The 21,178-nt window shown below is 41.5% G+C and overlaps 1 protein-coding gene across 1 annotated transcript; it reads left to right on the top strand.

Moving 5' to 3' along the window:
* The first annotated feature begins 213 nt into the window (after window positions 1–213).
* Window positions 214–21,163, top strand: dhrs11a (dehydrogenase/reductase 11a). Its single transcript, XM_073479358.1, has 7 exons — window positions 214–557; window positions 17,704–17,913; window positions 18,849–18,943; window positions 19,281–19,410; window positions 19,843–19,935; window positions 20,022–20,087; window positions 20,182–21,163. Exons 1-7 carry the CDS (start codon window positions 426–428, stop codon window positions 20,221–20,223), a joined length of 768 nt encoding a protein of 255 aa, XP_073335459.1. The 5' UTR covers window positions 214–425; the 3' UTR covers window positions 20,224–21,163.
* The last annotated feature ends 15 nt before the right edge of the window (window positions 21,164–21,178 follow it).

Raw genomic sequence — 21,178 nt, 5'->3', positions numbered from 1 at the left:
CTATGGGCTTCCACAATTTTCCGTGAAAAGCATTTTATTACGTGAATTACTTGAAGGCAGCATGTGAAGCATCATGTTGTGGTTCTCATTGTCTCCAGTAGGCGGCGGTAAATCACCGAACAGAGCGCGCTCCAGGCCCCGGGGCTCAAAAAGAAAGTGGGAGGTGATGTGAACCAAACATTTACACACGCCAGGGCTCTTCATATTTCATCCAGAGGAGCGCATGGATCCGGGCTTAGGCACACTGCCCGCCGCTGTCCTGGATGCTGCACAGATTGAAACCGGAGGCTGCCGCATCCTTCAGTTTGAATATATCTTGGATCATACTGATAGCTGCGAGTGTGACAGCTTGAACTAAGCCGACAGAGATAGCGCACAGGAGCTGTTGTTTCGCTTACAGTACCGGTGTAGACAGTACGGGGGAGATGGAGCGGTGGAAAGGCAGAGTGGCCCTGGTGACCGGAGCCTCAGTGGGGATTGGAGCGGCTGTAGCCCGGGCACTGGTCCAGCAAGGCATGAGGGTTGTCGGCTGTGCCAGGAATGTCGACAAAATAGAGGTGGGCAGTTTAATTTATTATAATATGACAGCTGTGGGAGAAGTCAGTCCGACTCGTAGCGGAGGCTAGCTCTGTCAGAGCAACAACAAACTAGCTAACTAACGTTAACTGCTAGCTAACATTAGCTTTACAACTTCAGCTAGAAACCGTTAGCATCAACGTTAACGCCGTGTGGACACTGTTAAATGAAGGCAACGCGGCTTTGTTGGTTGAAATGACCAAGTCAGACAGGATTTTACGTTAGGTAACCAATTTAATTCAAGAAGAGGCACCCCATTCATCTTAGTAGTATCAGGATAACACAATTTACTAATATTAAACTACAAGCTAGGAACAGTGGCTTCATAAAATGTGTTGGTTGAGACTAGCTATTTCCACCAGTTCCCTATATGAATAACACAGGGATATTATAACACCTGGTCTTACACTCCACACTGACAAAGTATTTGATGGCATACGGTACCACCCACCAAATGACGCAAACATGATGCACCTAAACCAGCATCTCTCAGCCATCACACCCCTAATCTGTAATAATCTCTATTATTAATCCTTGCTGGAAAATTCGCTTCCTTTTGGCTGACCTTCTCTGCCGAGGTCAGAGGTCAGCAGCAGTAGATCAGCATTGTCAGAGCTGGCAGGGGTTCAGTATGCCCTGCCAAGTGACACCTCAGCAAGGGATATCCCTGCTAACAACTGACCATAGTGTGGGACAATTACTCGTGGGTCACCCTGTCATCCTTCATCTGCTGCCAGCGTTACAGTAATGAACGGTCTGCTCAGGTAGAGTCAAGTTACCTTACCACAGTTTGCAAAGAGGTGTATGTGGATGCTCGTGGGTCTCTCAGGAGTGTTAGGGCATCTCCAGTCTTGTGGGACGATTTGAATCAAGTGTTGTCTCGTGTGTGTTTCAAGCTCTTTACTGTCTCTCAAACAGGTTTACTAAAAACAGATCCTGATGAAAAGAATGACCTCCGTTCTTACCTTTTTATATAACCATGAATGTATTTTATATAAGCGACTTAAAGACATGCTTATCGACAGTTGAAGTCATTTCTCCCTCCCATACTTGATACAGCATTATTAATTTCTGCTGTGGTTTGGGACAAACATGATCGAATACACTTATCATATTTTATAGGTCAGTGCTCAATTAGCTGTGTAACAGCGCTTGAATCACACCCACTATGAGAGTAAAAGACAAGTCCAATCATTATTTAAGTCCTGCTCTCATCCTGACTATGAAAGTAATTAGTGTCAGTGGTGATTATGCTCGACCTGCATGTGAATTTGTCTTCCACATATTAAACCAGTGAATTTATGGCTGTAATTAAAACAATTAATTAATTGTCAAGGTGAAGTGCAGTGGTTGCAACTCCACTTGCGTGACACACTGTCTGACACACAGAGTATTGACTGTGAGGCAAGGGCCGGTGCCAGCGGCCCCTCCCCACTAGCCCTTGTCTAACCATAAGCCATAAGGCACTGCACCTTGCTTATCTCGTCAGCCAATAATTAAGCCTCACTCCGTCTCCTTACCACACACTTGTCCTAGCTTCCAGTACTGTTCTGCAGAAGGCCTAGTACACCCACATGCAGCCACCTCTTGACAGTAATGTTTTTTTCTTTAAGCAGAGGACTGTAGCTTAAAATGCCTGTGGTGCTCAACAACACTGAATATTTAGGTATTGTACTGCAGAATATCACCTTAGTACGTCCCCGTGTGTACTCACACAGTAAGGCTGAACAATTAATCAGAATTCTGTCTAAAGTACAATATGACCTACTGCAATTTTCAAATCGCAAAATACTATTTTAGATTAAACGTTGTCGTGCTGCAGAGATGTCATGACCTACAAATTATATTCCACAGGCTTAACAAAACATATAGCAATACAGATCCTCACAAAACTACACAATAATCATTTTTCTTTGTTTTTCAAAGAAAATGAGAATAACTTCGTAAAAGGCCTTTTTTTTAAAAAATCATTCAGCTCTGCAACACAGTAACATTTTATGTTATCAGTATTGGCTAACTAATGTATTGGCCAATATTCATTAAAGGGGCTCAATGTTACAATTTTATAGCAATGTGCATGTATTAATCACTTGTGAGTGGATTGTAACTTGTTTAAGTTGTTGCTGTTGCTGGACTGTAGATTTCTTTGTGAAGGACTCGGGTTGTGTTTTCCACGCCAGTCCAAAGGATGTGACTTTATACACGATCTCAGTGCCTCGTCTCAGTGCCTCTCTCCGCCCTGCTAACTGAGAGCAACAGTAGCTAACGTTAGTTTAGAAATGGAGTCCGCTGACATAAACTAACATGGCTTCCAGCACAGCACAGAAGTTCTACAGAGCCGCTTTAATAGATTTATTCTCATGCTTTTAGACCGCAGTCCATTATAGCTAATCTAATAAGTATGAAGTTTATTAAATCAATATGTATCCTTTCACCAAATTGGGAGAGTGGTTTGCTGAAGACTTGATAAAAAGGGTCATCATACAGTACCGTGTTACATCAAAGTTAATATCCAGCAGTACCCAAGTATCAAGATCTTTATAAAAGACACAATTATACGGGGCCGCAATTAATTACTTTCATTATCGATTAATCTGCCAATTATTTACATGATATATCGATTATTTATTTCGTGTTAAAAACAATTTGTAAAAAGAAATGCTCATTACAATTTTCAGCCCAAAGTTATGTCTTTTAATTGCTTCTTCTGTCCAACTAAGATCCAAAACCCAAAGACTCTTCATTTACTGTCATAAATGCCAAAGGGAAGCAGTAAATCCTTACATTTAAGAAGCTGGAACCAGCAGATGTTTGACATTCTTGCTTGAACAATGACTGAAACGGACAATAAATTATCAAAATAGTTTACTTTTGATCAACAAATTGATTAGTCGACTGATGTTGCAACTACAGGGTTTGTAAGTTCCTCATCTCCATTTGACCTTTTCTCACCAAGTGGCCTTACAGTGCACCAGACAGTATGGTGTCTGTTACATCCGTTTCTGCTGCTGCACCGTTTAGTGCTTGGCTGTAATATATTTTGGCTAAGCTTAGCAAGAGTATTTGAGCAACATCAATTTGAGGAACTCAGCTGGTGATGGTGTTAAGACAGCATGAATTACAAGCAGTCAAAGTTTAGTTTTCTCTCTAGTGATTTAAACAAAGAAAATTCTTCCATATCTCAGTCAGGTCTTGTTTTTGACATGCGGGCATTTTCCCTACCTTAGCTACACACATACACCCATACCTAAACATGCATACAGTGAGTGTAAATTGCACAATAGATAGCCTCCCTCCATTCATACTCTGGTCACATGGCCCCTCCTGTCAATAGTTAACTGCACCAGCTTGTTTCAGCCCCTGTCTGCAACTTGTGCAAGACTAAAACAAGGTCACAACATTTCGAACCTTTATGGTACTTTTACATAATACAGATGTCAGTCAGCATTAAAGAGCTGGCTACATCACAGCCAGAGCAATCTTAACTATTCTTCATTATGGATTATGATGCATGAAACTAAAGCTTTTATTCAACTAACTAAATATTTGTCCTAACTAGAGATACATATCAGGTTGTCTAGAGCGACAGGTTTCCATCTCTCCCATCTATGACAGATTTCATCACTTGTACAAGACCTTAGAGAGCTGTCTGTGTGAGTTGAAGGACAAAGCCAGTATTGTACTCTCCCTGCTATGTTAACTGGGTTCTTGCTGTAGTTGGGCCAGACCTGGCATGCTGCTAGTGGGGGATGCAAGTGTCCATCACTAAGCAATTGTTCTTGACTTCCCTTTGGTGTTTATTTCTTTACTTGGAAATATAAAGCTTTTATTGTCAGTATTTTCCAACAGCAATATTCCCACTCATAGTCGACCAGTTGAATGTATTAAAGGGAGAAATGTATTAAAATGATATAGGTGTCTGTTTTTCTGTGTACACAAGACATGGAGAAAGCAGAGTGGAGAGTTGTGGCTGCAGTATTGTTTTATTGTCTGTGAGACTATAGAGTAGTCAGTGGGGGAGCAGCGAGCTGAAAGGAGACGTGTGGTCACCATGGGCTCTGTGCAGGAATGGAGAAGACGGGGCCGCATCCAAGTAGCAGCAACGCAGCTTCTCATTAACTTTTGTGAAACCCTCCAAGACCAGTGGAAGAAGCTTTTATTTTGCTGGAAGAAAAATGTCTTCCTTGTGCAAATAATGTATTCTTAGAGGTGACAAAAGGTTTTAAAAGTGGCTTCTGTGCAACGGACAGGGCCGTCCAAAAGCGTGCCATGGAGAGCCATATGTACGAGCATTTTCATTACAACCAAATGCTGCTTTCAGTGGCGAGGTCACTATCAAACAAAGGAAGAATCTCAGGAAATAAAAAAATAAAAACTATACCCATGTTTGTGAGATTACTGCCTTATTAGAAGCGTTATAAAGAATAAATTCACCCAAAAATGAAAATTCAGTCATTACCTACTTACCCTCATGCTGATGAAAAGTCAGAGGAAGTTTTGTAGTCCATAAAACATATCTGGAGCTTCACAGCAAAACAGCATTGCAGTATTCTCCTAAACAACTGAAGTAGATGGGGACTCGTTTTTAAATGTTAAAAAAACAACCAAAAAGAAGCTGTTCTGCTGTGAAGCTCCAGAAATGTTTTTTGGACTACGAAAATGTCACCAGACTTTTCATCGGCATGAGGTGAGTAGATAATAACTGAGGTTAATTTTTTGGGTGAACTGTTCCTTTAAGTCTGAGCTCACATCTGACTCAGAAGAAGACGAGGACACCAAGTTCACGACTGAATAGGGGCTTTTTTCTTCTTTTCTTGTCTTGTCTTTTTTTTTTTTTTGATCTCTAAAGCACTGTTGGGGTATATCTGTTTACCTACCACAATGTGATGCTGTAGTAAAAACACAGTCATGGGAGTGTGACCTCCAGTTGCTGATCAACACAATAATTCCTCATTTAAAAGACCTAATATTACATTACATTTACATAAAATGGAATTAATTGATTTTTTTTTTTATTTGCTAAACTTGATTTTTTTAACTTGAGTTGTAATGTAGAAAACCTTTTCCATCTGAATCTCCCAGAACCCTGTTGCTAATATGGATGTAATTAAGCGCATGCCTTCACCTTTGAATTTATAAGAGAGCCATAAAATGCATATTATGTTTTTGCATTATCTGAAGGTCAGGATTAGTGTAGAGGAGACTAGTGTCTGTACTGTTGGGTGCTGGGGAGGAAAGGGAAATAGGTTGAAATGGACTGGGGTCTGTCATATAATCAATCAAATTGAATGGTCGCCTATGCATCTAATGATTCCTGGAAAGTGTAGTTTGTGTCCACTGTATGCAGGCCGATAAGAAACATTGAAACCTAATTCTTTATAGTTTGTGTCAAAAAAATCCTCACCCACAAGGAAGGGCCGCAATCTCAGGCTATGTCCCTTAACTGGTCAACACAATTTTATGTCTAAAATCTATATATGGCATGTCTCTGAAAGATTCAAATTAGCTTTTTACAGGGAAGAATTCTATCCTTGCTGTGAGCATTCACATTTGTTTTCCCCAAGGCTAAATGCAGAAAGTACATCTGCTCCGTGACAATAAATAAATCTATTTGTATTTTAAGTCCATTAAAACTTTGATAAGGTGAAGCTGACATTTGCTGGGTGCTTTGAGGGTGCGCACAAAAGAGGCATCTGTCACAACACAAAGCTTTGGCTGCTGCAGTTTTAGATCAGATAATTTTAGAAAACATAATTTGAGGGTTTTAGTGCTAAACAGATTTGGGGTTGGCATACAGAGAGCCTGTGTTTGCAAGAGATTGGGAAGAGATTCTGCATTTAAAAATGTCCAAAGAAGATAATCTATGTCTTTGTTATTGTGCTCGGCAGTAGAGAAAAACAGTCTGGGATAAGAAAACTCAAATCAGCAGCATAATGACAGATGATTGTTTGTTTTTAATCATACAGTAAATGCTGATGGTCTTTTGAGATGTAGACATTTGAGTACATTGGTTACATTCAGTTTCTGGCCTTTGTCTGTCTTAAGACTTTGTCAACACGCTTTTCTCAAGTGGGCTGTATCAAACAGGCTCCTGAGTGGCTGCCTGTTCATGCAGCTCTGCACAAAGCCGTAGTCTCTTTTTAAATTAGCCTAAGCATCTTTTATTTGAGTGAGCACATTCTAAATTCAAACTCAAAGCCCTTGGCAGGTGAGCCAGCAGGTTAATTTAAGACCTTGGCTGACCAACTTCGATTTGGTGCCCATTCTGAAGGAGCTAAAAGGCGCTCAGTCATGCTTCAGAAGCTGAGGTGGCACTATAAAAGTCAGTCAACGTCTTCTCTGTCTGCAAATCTGAAACTGTCGCGTACTCACAACCACCTCCTGTAGGTTGTGTCTGGACAGCCCGACCTGTTATTTCATAGTGAATAGAATCACTTCAGAAAGGATTTGAAGTGGGTCAGGTCAGACAGCTTTACTCATTGTCTCACACCCTCGGCCTCCCTTTGTGTTTCTTTCATTTAGTCTGTGTCCTGATTCTTCTGAATATCTTTTTCTTCTCTTCTTCCTTAAGTTATATGTTTGATGGGCAAAAATGTCAAGTTAGATGGTTGTTGAAACATTTCCCAAACCCACTTTAATACTGCAAAACTCATTTCACCTTCTGCACATTCAATACAATATCTATGAATAGTCCAATCATTATTTGTTTTAGCATTGTGCTTTTTGCTGTATCCTTTGTCATCGGCTATGAGACTAATCAAAGCACTGCTGTCTTCACCTGCACAGTTGTTATTTGATTCCCCGTGTCAATTTTCTCCTGAGCTCATCGAGTTACCTCACGGCTTCTTCGGCTCACAGGCTTTTGTCTTACCCATGCAGAAAGCTTTTCCACTGACTGTACGTTTTCCACTCGACCCATGAGCTGACAAAGTCTTATACCTAACTAATAATCCATCATGTTTCCATGGGTTCTGCCCCCAAAGACATTCTCACCAACACAGCTAATAACAGCATTTTCTCATATATGAATCCTCTTGAAGTAGCAGTTCGGATTGTTTTGAGGTTATAAGTGATGCACATAGCGCACAAGGAAATTTTGGTTGGGATATGTCTACCAAATTGGAACAGTATAACATTGCGATGAACAATGATATTGTTGTTGGGGGGGCCCTAGAAAGTTACTATACTTGGAAAGGTCCTATAATTTAGGCAGCCCTCAATAGGGGTTAATCAATAGCAAAGCCCATTAGGGCACCACACCTGTACTAATAGTTACATCCACTAACTGCTATTTTCAATAACGAGATTTTAGGAGTCCTGTGCATTGGGCCCCCATGGATCGGACTTGTTACTACACATCCCACAGATGGTTGTCAGATTGGGATCTGGGGAATTTGGGGATCTGACAAACGCCTTGGGTTCTTTGTTGTGTTCCTTGGGTCATTCCTGACCAGTTTTTGTGTTGTGGCAGGACACATTGTCCTACTGGGGGGCCTCTGCCATTGGGGAGTGCCATTGCCAGGAGGTTGTTTATGTAGATTACATTGGTATTTTGGTGGGTGGTGCATGTCAAGTGGCCTTCACATGAATGTCAGGCCCCAAGGTTTCCCAGGAGAACATTGCATTGTAACAAGATAATCAATGCTAATCACTTCACCTGTGAGTGGTTTAAGGTTTGTGGCTGATCGGTGTATCACAGTGTTACGATGGTAGAGGGCTCACTGACGGATGACTGTCAGCTATTGACGTGGCAAGGCCCAACCCTTGTAGAAATAGCCAGTATGGTACACCGATCAGCCACAACATTAAAAGAACAAACCAGTGGAGTGAATAACACTGATCATCTTGTTACCATGCAATGTCCTGCTGGGAATCCTTGGATCCTTGCATTCATGGGGACGCCACTTAAATTATACCACCCACCGAAACACTGTTGTAGACAACGTACACCCCTTCGTGGCAACAGCAATCCCCAATGGCTGTAGCTAACAATGTTTCCTGCCACATGGCAAAAACTGCTCAGGGATGGCCTAAGGAACATGACAAAAAGCCCAAGGCTTTGACGTGGCCTCCAAATTCCCCAGATCCAATCAAGCATCCGCAGGGTGTGCCGGAACAAGTACAATTCATGGAGGCCCCGCCTCGCAACCCACAGGACTCAAAGGATTCACCACCAATGCCCCAGACACCACAGGATACCTCCAGAAGTCCCGTGTTCATGCCTCGACGGGTCAAAGCCAGGTCCGGTCCAAAGTGGCCCCCTCAGCTCCCATGGATCAGGCTTGTTTCGGCATGTCGGATTGGGATCCGGGAAATTTGGAGGCCAGGTCGAAGCTTTGAGCTCTTTGTTGCGTTCCTCGGGTCATTCATTTGAGAAGTTTTTGTGGTGTGTCAGGTGCATTGTCCTGCTGGGGGGGGGGCACTGTCATCAGTGAATGCCGTTGCCATGAGTTGGGTGTCAATGGTCTGCAACAGTGTTTGGGTGAGTGGTGTTTGTCAAGTAGCATCCACATGAATGCCAGGACCCAAGGTCTCCCAGCAGAACATTGCATTGTAATCAGATGATCAGTGTTATTTACCTCACCTGTCAGTTCTTTTAATGGTGTGGCTGAGAGATGGATAAAGAACGGCCCTACTAAAATCTGTGAGATATACTGTACCCACTACTTTGTCCCTATCTCACTAGAGGAGACTCGATTAACGTTTTACTACTATACTGTAATACAACTCGTGTTACTGCATATTAATGAAAGTTCAGTTACATTTCTTAATGCCATGTAAATAATTTAACGCTCTTATGTCAGGAGTGTTTTTAATGACTTAATATGCGATCACCAGGGTCTCTTACAGTTAACAGTCTGATTGGTCTAGACAGCTCAGTGACCCCTATGAGCCGTGCTCCCTGCACCACCACTGTGCTGTCCTCTCTGTGCTTATCATCTTTCAAGGTGTAAGGTTTACTGGCATTGACATTCCCTCCCTGGGCCTCTTGCTATGATAGGTGGGGCGCTTCCTGTCCTGTCCTGTCGAAGACTTGCTGGAAAGCTCTTCATCGTGTGCACAGTCTGAGAGATTATGTGTGTGATTTGTATATGCAATAGAGGAAGACATCATTTCAACGCTAAGTGCAAATGCGGGAGCATGCCAGCACTTGTAATTGAATGTACATTTGCAGCAGAGAGCGAAAGAAAGCACTTTGTGGTGAAAGGGTTTTTATGAAACTACAACACAATCACACACAACCAGTTCACCAAGTTCAGTAATTCCAAAAATGGGGAGGGGGAAAGAATGCAAATTGGATTGTTTTCGCTTCGACAGCGGCCAAATTGGATTTGCTGCTGGGTGTTTGTTTGATATTGGAAACATTTTATGGCTACTCTAAGCTCACATGCTGAATAGACCGAGCTAAGTTTGGCCCAGTTTGAAAGGTTTTCATTTTGGGCGCGTCAGATCAACAGTGTCTCCATGAGACTCTTCTGTGTCTGTTTCTGTTGTCTGTTCTGAGTTCCAGTTATCATAAACTTAGCATGCATAATGATGTGGCTCAGCATTAGGGTCGCCCTCAGGCCTCTGGTGAGAGCGAAGTTGGTGTACCGATGGCCCGCATCAGGTGCAGGAATAACCCATCACATGAGATGGAGGAGCCACGTGATGCATGCTACTTTTCTAGAAAGAAGCTTCACCCCTCAGCATGTTTCAACTACAAACAAGAGAACTGGAGAGCCATTTTATATCATATGATGCCCATGTGAATACATGACTAAAGGCTGCTCTCTCTGTAATAAATCTAGTATTGAAGCATTGCTGACAGAAATACCATCCTCAAACTTTTTTGTCTGTCTTATTTACAATAAAGATCTGCAGCTGCCTTTTCCTTTTTTATCACTTTGTTTGGGAAAATAAAATGCCACCACACTGGTTGCACCAGTTTGTTACACAACACCTGGCTGCCTGCTCCGTCTTTAGTCTGTCAGGGTTATAAAAGCCTTTTTCAAACCAAACACCAGCTGTCACACACTTGTGATCCCAGAAAATGTATTTTAATTTACTCATCAATAGGCATAGTGTTTAGATTAAAAGTTATTTACTCCTTGGGCTAATATTCAAAGGGCTGCTAGGTGTCCTATGGTTATTCCTTGATTGGAACTCCCGAGAAAAACCTTATTATTTTTGTTATCTCCTTGTCTTGATGATACTATCCTGAAGGAAGTGCTGTAAAACCACCCTGTTCAACCTTTAGCCCTTTTGGTGGCAGTCTTTCAGTGTGTGCAGAAGAGATAATCGAACAACCATCCCTTCTACCCTGCTTCAATCCTGTTATACAGCCTACTGTCACCTTTGACCCCACACTCGGTATGATTGTGCTCAGGCTAAACTTGAAAGAGTCTACTATTCTGTGAAATAAAAATAGTTTAGTTGGATAATTGGGCTTAGCAGTCTCAACTGGATGTGTTCCTCTGAGACCTTCCTGTTAGTTTGTTTTCAGAAAAGACATTAAAGAAGAATTGCACTTCAGTTATTTTCTTCTTTTCTTCCTGGTATCTCTGAACATAGTTTTGGCTCTCTGGTTCATGGCTTCATGGGGAAGTGTTGCTTACATTCAGTCATTACACTTTTGAGGATAATAGCACTAAATTAGTCTTACAGTATTTAGATTAATCTGTTGGGTGGATTTTCCCTGAAGCTGTGCATGCCCGACCTGTCCTGTGCTGCCATCTCCTGCCTTCCTATAGAGGAAAACATGCTGACATCTGAGTGCATTTTGATCCGCTTTAATGCAGTGTGCTTCAGGTTTTGTTTTCTCACTCTCCTTCTGGTTCACCTCCTGGCTGCCAAGCCTCCCTCCCTCTCCTCCTCCCTCCTTCTGCACACTTTTTGTGATCACTGGACAACAGCCTCAGTAATGAGGATGAAAATGCAGTATGACAGGCAAAATTGTTCTGTGTGTCACAGGTATTTAAGAGACGGGGCAGAGAGGATTAAGAGGGGAGGAGTTGGTAGCTGCGTTACATCTTTTGATTTTTTTTAGCCGCCTACCAGTCTTTTCATAGAATAAGAGGAGACACGGTGGGCTATAACACAATCCTTCTTTTGTCTGGGCGACCTGAGACAAATCTAATTTCTCAGCTCTTTCTCCTCATAGCTGCTACCTTGTCCTATTGATCTGGCTCACCACTTAAAGCTTGTCTGCCTTTAGCACTTTGGCATCTTTATTTTTATCCCTTTCCCGTTCTCTAGCGAGTTGCTTTTTGCTGGTCCATTTACACCAGTTCCACGTGAACGGGTGAATGATTGATGAACATGGCGAGGGACAATGATGTCCCTCCATTGTAGACCTTATATAACAGCCCCCTGCAGGGGTTACAGGCCATGAATGCGCTATGTAGTCATGTACATATGTGTCGTAGAGTGCTGCGTGGGTGTATGTACAACCTCTGTCTACACATTACATGTAAAGGCTTTATGACCTGTTGTGACATTATTTGTCTATTGAATTTTAAGAATTTTTATCTTTCAGTGTTGCTCTTATCAAGACTGTGTGGGTAATGGCAAACAATGATTTTATTTGAGTTACAGAGCTCTGAATGTGTGTGCACTCTTCCATAACTGCACAAGAACAAACCCATATGAAAGGAAGTGATAATACAGACGATATGAATATAGGTTTGTACATGTAAAACATTTTTGATTTTGTAAATATTGTCCAAAGTAAAACAAATGGTGCAGAAACTGAATTAGAACATCACGTTGTTCAGAAGAGAGGAGGAAAATAATATAGCTGTCCATTAAAGGAGACATATTATGCACAGGTTCCTAATTTTATTTAAGGTTACCAACATGCTTTAGTGCCAAAAAAAACAAGAAACCCATCAGTTTTCTGATCCATCTGTCCAGTTCTGCAGCACTGTATTTCCCCTCCATCTGAAACGCTCTGTTTTAGCTCCTGTCTCTTTAAGGTCCCCCCTCCTGAAACCAAGTCTGCTCTGATTGGTCAGCTCACACACGTCTGACCGCTAACAAAAACAGAGCAGCTGTGCTAAATCAATTCTTACATGCCAAACTAGCCGCTAGGCATAAGTTATGCAAATATCTGACATGGTGATGTAGTGTGATGTCACAAAGTCACAGAACTCAAGACGGAACTCCTGACGAGGTGTTTCAGGAGCAGTATTTTCTGTGGGAGAGAGGAGCTTCTGTTGGTGCAGACCTTTTTAACTTTCAAGATCTTTTACATGTACAAGAACATATATAACACTGAAGGATCACTGAATTCTGAAGCTGCATTTGATTAACTTCAGTACACCTTGCCCTCAAACATACTGAGCTTCAGTTTTATGTTGTTTTTCCCCGAGGCTCATTTAGCAGCATTGCTGTGTGAGAGTCAGGGAGAGACATTCAGTGGTTTCCGTACACTCATTTTCCATCTGTCTCTTTGAAGGTGTATTGCCAAACATGCTTAAACCTGCAGATACCCAGTTTCAGTTTGGATTGTGATGAATGGATCATGTGAACAGTGCATTTGCCAACTATGTTGCTGCATCATTGTCTGTGTAGGCCTGGTTGCTTATCTGTGGGACAGCGAGCTGTGCTGCCTTTGCTGTAGGTGTGGCCAATATGAGGGCTGGTACTGGTCATGGCAGTACAGCTGGTGCCAGGACTCACCCACACACGCAAACACACACATCGAGATTCACAGCCTGTGACTTCCTGTAGTTGGACCATGATCACAGCCTTTTTGCTCTGCTGCTCCCACTTAAACCTCAATAACTCAACTAATTCTCCCCTCTAACAAAGGCGTTAACCTCCTTTCTATATAAATAAGGGCCTCTCCACCAATCTGTCTGCTGGTTCCTTCCTGCCTGAGACCCTGTATCTCCAGGGATTCAGGCAAGTGTGATGTAAAGAACTGTGGTCTGAATTCACATTTGACGCAATGGATGAATGGCAGTGGTCTGTAGCACAGGCAAGAGTTTTATAGACCAGACAGGTTTTCAGTGTTTTAGCATTTTGACAGCTTTATTTCGGTAATGCCTTCTCTCTGGATAATCCCAGTTAAACAGCTTAGAGGAAGAGCAGGGAAATCTGCACACCAAGTGTGAGATAGGGTGCATTCACTCTATTACACGTTTTGTTAGAAAAAAACAAAATGATCCCTCAATCCAATTTCATCCTGATTATAAAAAGCAGGCTTCACAAGTATACTTAGTTTCCTTTTTCCTTAAGGAGCGGATCCAGTGTCTGCAAGGATCAGCAGATATACTGTAGTGCTTATGTCCAGGTGTCAGGCATTGAACAGAAAATCTCACAACATGGTCACATTGATCCACACTACTACATATGGTGATTACCAACTTTTTGCTGCTGCTTTCTTCATTTATTTTCTGGTTGTCGGCTTCCTATGAAACTTTAGATCATGCAGCCTCTGCTCTGAGATTAGTTGCATCAAAAGTGCTCCACATTATGAGCTCTGAATATGTTTTCAACATGCTCTACTCTGCCTATCAACAAAGGTTCACTACTCAACATCCATGTGCAGAAGGAATTTCTTTTAAAAAACTAAGTTTGATTATCTTTATTGTGTTGTGGACCTTGAAGAAATGGTTACAAAGTTGTTGGGTCTATTATCTGTGTGCCAGGCCAAGACAACCAATCCAACCCTCTCACATACTCTTGCCCAGGTAGATATTATCAGTTTTGATGGGAATTGCATGCCAAGTGTTATCTGTTACTATTTGTGATTTACCACGTTACTCACAATGCTTTTTGGGGTGAACATGTAGGATGTGTTTTCTAGGGTGTGGCCTATAAAACATATCCGTGCCCTTGTCTCTGTACGGTTGTTGATCTTTAGAGTACCTGAGCGTCAAAACGGCATCAGATTAAAAAGAAGCATGTCTATGGAGCCAGAGTGTGCAACACTTTTTTTCTACTTTTTCTGCTTTCAAGTCTATTTCTACTGATCAGCTCCTCATCACAGCCCTTGGTGTGCATTATTTTTTGTTGCACACCCACAACATGTCACATGGCTGCTTCTGGTCTGTTATTACTACACATTTTGCAGAAGTTGATAACTCTGCCAGTGCTTTTATGGATTTTTTATTACATGGTTGGACCACAGTAAATAAATCTGGAAATAAACCCTTGCAGTTTGCTTTTGTGCGACTGAAGCCAAAACCAACATTTATCGTTGATTGTCTAGATCAGCTCTTCTTAACCAAGAGTACTTGTACCCCAAAGGGTACTTATGCAGGTTCCAGGGGGTATGTGGAAAGCTTAACTAATCAGCTAAACACAACTACAAAAAAAATAATAATTGTGTTTGACTAGAAAAATGTGTACACAAACAACCAAATAAAATTTCCAGTTGGAGTAATGCTGACCTGGAGCAAATTTACAATAAATAGTAACTTGTCTGTCAGTCTGTCAGGGTCGGTCTAAGTAGTTGATAGTTCAAGTTGAAGTAGTTAGATAACCATAATGTAGCTGTTGTACAACTCTGAGAAAATACAACACCCAATTTACTCATTATCACTTTTAAGGTTAGAAGGTTAATTTTTCCTTTCGTACATGGTTGACTAGGAAAACATTTGATACTTTGGGCTGCTTATCCCAGCAGAGTGTTACACAGTGCTGTGCATCATCCCCGTCTACCACCAGCCCCGCCCTTACCACCCACGCCCCCTCCAGTCTGACTGGCACCCAGAGCGAGACATCAGGTGACTGGTGCAGCTGTGCCTTGCAGGAGGATCTGTGTCAGTTTGCATCAGAGCCCACAGTGGTGGACAGCCAGCTGACCTGGTTGGAGTATAGCCCGCTCAGCCTGCAGCAGGCTCAGCCCAGCTGTATCCCGAAGGAAGCAGCATCCCGTCAGTGCAAAGCTTGCTCTCTCTCATCAAGGGTCATGATTTTGATTTTGAAGTGGAATTTCAACTTGAGAAGGTGACTTCTGGAGAATGTTTAATGCTCAAAAGCTGATGCTAAAGTGCATTGCTGGCTTTAAAAGTTGAATAATATCAATAATGTATAAAAGATGCAGAATATTTTAAGGCCTGTTGAAAAGCTGACACTAAACTGAATAGCTGGTTTTAATTTGTATGAAGAAGCAGCTGAAGGAGTATAAATAATTGGAAAATGGGGGGAAAGTCTCAACACTATGCATTGGACTGAAAAGTTGCATAAATCTCAGTGTATGAAGGCTCAGAACATTATAAAGTTTAAATTGAGTTTTTGGCCTTGTGTGTGTGTGTGTGTGTGTGCGTGTGTGCGTGCGTGTGTGTTAAACTGTACTAATTAGTAAATCTATAATGCCTGTGTTTCCCCAGTTGTAATCAAAGCTTGCTGTGGTGATGGTAACTGCTGTTTCACTCCTGGCTCAGTGCGTTTAATTCATAGAGATTTTAGCTGAGCTGCACCTCTCATTCTCGTGCTTATACCTCACAGAAGAAACTCATACTGCCTAAATGAAGATATCTTAAGAGATAGGACACCCTGCTGAGCACACTATGAAATTTGTGTGTAGTGTCAAAAATGTAAGAACTGTCGGGGATAAGGAAAGCTGCTGTTTTAATTTCCCTCCTGAAATTTTTGCTCTCAGATAATATGAGGTTCAGTGTGGCAGTGGATTTATGCTCCTGTCCCTTGGAGGCTCATGGAGCTGTCTGTTTGTTTCTGTTACTTTTCTGTGACCGGCACGAAATGTCCTATATTTCGTTTCGAGTGGAAGTTGTTGAAGGGTGCACAAGTTAAGGAACATTTTTAGGAAGATTTTTAACATGCTTCTCTACTGTTATGTCCCCCCACTGTAGCTCTGAACAATCCACCCCACACACAACTAGTGTGAAAATCTATATAAGCAGAGCTCAGTGCAACCATTTTGGTTGCACATGGGCCCAAACATCTGTAAAGTGCAGCCACACATTTTTATTGGTCGCACCAGTCCACCTGATATTTAGCATTTATCTGCAACTTTAATAATATAGTACTGTAGTGCTGCAGAAATGTCCTGGTCAACATATCTTGCTCTCCAGATTAAAGAAAACATGTCTCTTTGATACAGACCCCAGCAAATGTCACATCATCATGATTTTAATTGTTTTTTCAGTTAAAATGAAAATTGGGTAAATAGTATACATGTTTTTATCATATTGTGCAGCCGGAATTTAATTGTATTATTGGGTACACCTAAATGAAAAAGTTAGGTGCACCATTGCGACCAGTGTAAAATATTACTCCGGAGCTCTGAGAAGTGCTGACAATTGCATGAAAAATAAAACTGTAATTGTGTATGAAGTATGGATCAAAAAGTTTAGTTAATGTGAGAAAGTCCCAAGTGTTTAAAACATTTTAAAGTTTGAATGGAGTTTCTATGTGACTGTATGAATGTGTGTGAAGAGGTTAAAGATGATAAGGTAAGAGGGTAAGATAAGAGGTGAAGTTGAATGTTTTTTGAAAAGTTTTAATGGGATATGAAGTCACTGAAACTAGTTTCTAGCTGAAAGAATGATTCAGTAAGAGTCAAAATATGGGATTTCTGAGCAATCTGGCCATTATTTTTAACGAGGAAAATTTCCCAGGGCCATTGATTATTTCTGAAAGTATGACAAGTATGAATGAAATGGCTAAATAGCATACCAATCCCAACTGATCTGATTATTTGAGGTCTGAATGATGTTTCTACACTGAACAATATGGAAAGATTCAAGTTGCCAAAGAAAAAGCATTGGACAAATATTAAAGAATTTGCATGTAGAAAAAATACTGTGAGTCTTCCAGCATTGATACTGATGAATATGCTTTTTACTATCAGCAAACAGACTGGAGTGGTTTTGGCTCAACTGGTGCTGTCAGGTTACCTCTGGCCCCAACTGATGTGCTGTTGGTTTTATGTTTTCATGTTCCTACTGCTGTCTCAGTGTCTGAGTGGGTAGGGTGTTTAACATGGGGCGCCATCTTAATTATGGTGCTGCTGCAGGTTAATCATTTATAGCTCTTACCTAACAGTGTCTCAGTCCGGATAATCAATTTATAGCCACTTAAATGACAACTTATTGTGATTAAAACTGTGTGTTTATTAACCACTGACAAAGATGCATGTTGTCTAAAATGTGTCTAAACTGTGTTTTTCAGAAACTGGCAGCGGAGTGTCAGAGTGCAGGCTACAGTGGCACATTGATCCCTTACAAGTGTGACCTGTCCAACGAAGAGGAGATCCTGTCCATGTTTTCTGCCATCAAGACGCTACACAAGGGCGTGGACGTGTGCATCAATAATGCTGGACTGGCCCATAATGAGCCCTTGCTCAGCGGAAAGACAGAGGGCTGGAGGAACATGATCGATGTGGGTGCATCACAGATACAGATATAAACACTTAGGCTCGAGCCAGCTAGAGATAAACTTAGTGCTTTCTGTATTTAGAATATGAACAGTTAGAATTGTCCGCTTAAGTTTAAGTCGTTTTGATTTTACTGTTGCTCAGTTCAAACAAGAAAGCAAAAGGAGGAACTGTAATGTTTAAACAGTATGAGTGGAAGTCCTAAGAGTTAAAGCAGAAATGTTTGGATACATGGGTCTCTCACACACACACATACATACACATACACATACACACACACACACACACACACACACACACACACACACACACACACACACACACACTGCTCCCCCTCCCCTCACGGAGGCTGCTTCATTGGCTCTGAGGAGCAGCCCTGGCACAGCAGAGGCCCACGAATGAAAGCCAGCACTATTTTTCTTTGGGACATTCTGATTCATTGAGCTCTTGACCACTGAAGACCCCCTGCTCGAACGTCTCTGTCCCCAGACTCCTGCTGCATTCGTAACGTTCGCCCATCTGTTGTCATGGCAGCCCACGTGAATGTGTACAGCAGTGTATTTTTAGCCTGTGTTTAATCTGTACGCTGACCTTGTTTGGTCACTTCCCCCTATCTTACCACCACGTTGGCTTTAACCTGCCGTCTATCAATGTCACTACGGTAGCTGCTTATAGGGCCACAAGCTGGACAGGAACAGCAGGTTCAGATGGTCGAACACAATGACCCAGTGAACATCAGTCAACTGAACTGACAGTCTCATCACGCGTCGCAATAAACCACAGTTCTGCAAGTGATATCCACCTACTGATGTTTTTTTCACATAGCATGAATTTGGCTTATTGTCTCCTTTGAATATAGTGTATTTATATAGACTGATTGAGTAACATCCACTGGCTGATATTTAAATGGTCTAAGTTGCCGTCTTCTCCTCCCTTGCAGGTAAATGTCTTAGCCTTGTCTATCTGCACCCGGGAGGCGTACAAATCAATGAAGGAGAGGAATGTGGACGATGGCCACATCATCAATATTAACAGGTAAGGTCGAAGCTAAGAACAAATGTATTGATTAGTCAAAAAATACCTCAGCCAGTTCGTTGAGGTGGTTTTAATCAGGAATGCTTTAAGTAAAGCCAGTTGTGAGCTCCACCTGGCCCATGTTAGAGCTGGAACAATGTGAATATGTTATTGAATTTATATCTAAATTTTGATTTATTTCATTGCCATTGATATAGAAATATTAGACTTATTAAAATCCTGTTGTTTAATTATGTAGATCTATTAATTGATTCTATTATTTGATTAATGACAAATTAAAATTTTTGGGAACTAGTCTGGGTATGTAAAGCAATTTACTTGTTTCTACCTCTAACAGTATGGGTGGGCACCGAGTGGTGCCAAGTGCTGATGAGCATTTCTACTGTGCCACTAAATATGCTGTGACTGCTTTGACTGAGGGGATACGGCAGGAGCTTCGAGAAGCAAACACCCACATCAGAGCCACAGTAAGTTAGCTGTCACCATCAGTGACAGTGTGCGCTATAGAGGGCTGCAGGAATATAAAAAACAGATATAAGTAAACGTTTGTGCACTTCTGGTTCCCTTGTCTTGAAGTCAACATTTTGGTTTTTTTTAATGGGTTTTTGGTTAATTGCCTGAATGTGGTATGTGGTTAGGGGTTCTATGCAACAGTTTCTAGCAATTTATGTATCGATCACTGGCAAAATACTGTTTTTTATGTGTGAGCATATCATAACATGATGTGAAAAATGAAACCTTCCCCATCTCTTGGTTGCCTATACAAGCCTGTGGATGATTTGAGTGAATAGTTTAGTGCTGCTGGACTGTGGCTTTCCTTGTGATTGTCCAAATGATATGACTTCATACATGGGAAAGCTTGTTTTGTAGTACTTCTTATATATTTTCCTCCCCTGCAGTGTATATCTCCTGGAATAGTGGAGACTGAGTTTGCCTTCAGGCACCACAACAGTGATCCAGAGAAAGCAGCTGCAGTGTATGAGAGTATGAAAGTAAGAGCGCACTTTTTGACTGAGAGTCAACAGATGTGTTTCACAAATTGGTTGCATAAATAATACTTCTTTTCTCCACTTTTCAGTGTTTGAAAGCAGAAGACATAGCCAGTGCAGTCACATTTGTCCTCAGTGCCCCTCCTCATGTCCAGGTACTTCCCTCTTTTTCTCTCCAGCTTTTTTAAAAGTGTATCAGCGTGGAATGCTGTTTGGTTTCCATATTAATCATTTTATTTGTTTCATCAGATTGGAGATGTGCAGATGAGGCCAGTAGAGCAGGTGTCATAGCAGTGAAACAGGAAGCTGCAGGAGGAGCAGACAGACAGCAGCCTTGGTGACTCCTTAGCGACCTCTGCTGGGCAAGGGGGGAGGGGGGAGGGGGTAAAACAAATCAACTACAGCTGTGTTGGATCTACAGGGACGTGGTGAAAGAGGGCTGGAGCCTTAAGGAGGCTGTGCGAGGAAATGAAGGGCGTGGACTTTGTAAACCACTACGAAAAATACTACTGAATGCAGCGACCTGGTATTTGTGAATTGTTGAGCCCAGTCCTCAATGAGCTGACTCCAAACTACAGTAGGAACAAATAAGAAAGGAGGGAGTTGCTGCTGTGCTATGTGGTCATCTGCACGACCATCACTTCAGAGGGAAGAGTATGCCATTGATTGCACATGTTCTTTTTTTTTCTGTTTTGTTTTTGTAGGTCATATGACATATCTTTTTGAAATTAAATGGAAAGAGTAATTGCTGTTTATAAGAATTACCTTTTTTTGTTTTTTTTTGTTTTTTTATAAATATTTTAACTTTTGATCATAGTTCTGATCTCATACTCACTAACCATAGACAATACTTTGTCGTACTCACTGTAACTAACCATCAACAGTTTGTCCATCCTGCCACCTATACTCTTCATATGTCTTCACAAAGACATTCAGTTACATGTCTTTGAATCTATCCAGTTTTCAACCCAATGTAAGGATTCAGGAGAAATGCAAAAGAACGATACCTTGTCTGTTAAAGCACACAAGTTTCTACAATCCACCTTTTTGCCTGTGTAATTTCAGTTGTTCTGCACTTTGGATTCTTATATGAGGAGTTACGAGAAGGAAACACTGGCAACTTATGTAGGGGAAGAAACTAACTCCATGCACATGTATACCCTAGAAATGTCTACCTTTCAGTGGAAATTTCTCCTTAAATGAATAAATAAAAGCGATTGCCTACAAGAAAGTTATGGTTTGTGGT

Source organism: Pagrus major, chromosome 13 (assembly GCF_040436345.1).
Source record: "Pagrus major chromosome 13, Pma_NU_1.0".
Taxonomy (NCBI): Eukaryota; Metazoa; Chordata; class Actinopteri; order Spariformes; family Sparidae; genus Pagrus; species Pagrus major.
This window is presented reverse-complemented; position numbering and strand designations above follow the sequence as displayed.

Coding starts and splice junctions, on each gene's coding strand:
- dhrs11a (XM_073479358.1), top strand. CDS start 426: ATGGAGCGGTGGAAAGGCAGAGTGGCCCTGGTGACCGGAGCCTCAGTG. Junction 17,914..18,848: donor GCTGGAGGAACATGATCGAT/GTGGGTGCATCA, acceptor CCTCCCTTGCAG/GTAAATGTCTTAGCCTTGTC. Junction 18,944..19,280: donor CACATCATCAATATTAACAG/GTAAGGTCGAAG, acceptor TACCTCTAACAG/TATGGGTGGGCACCGAGTGG.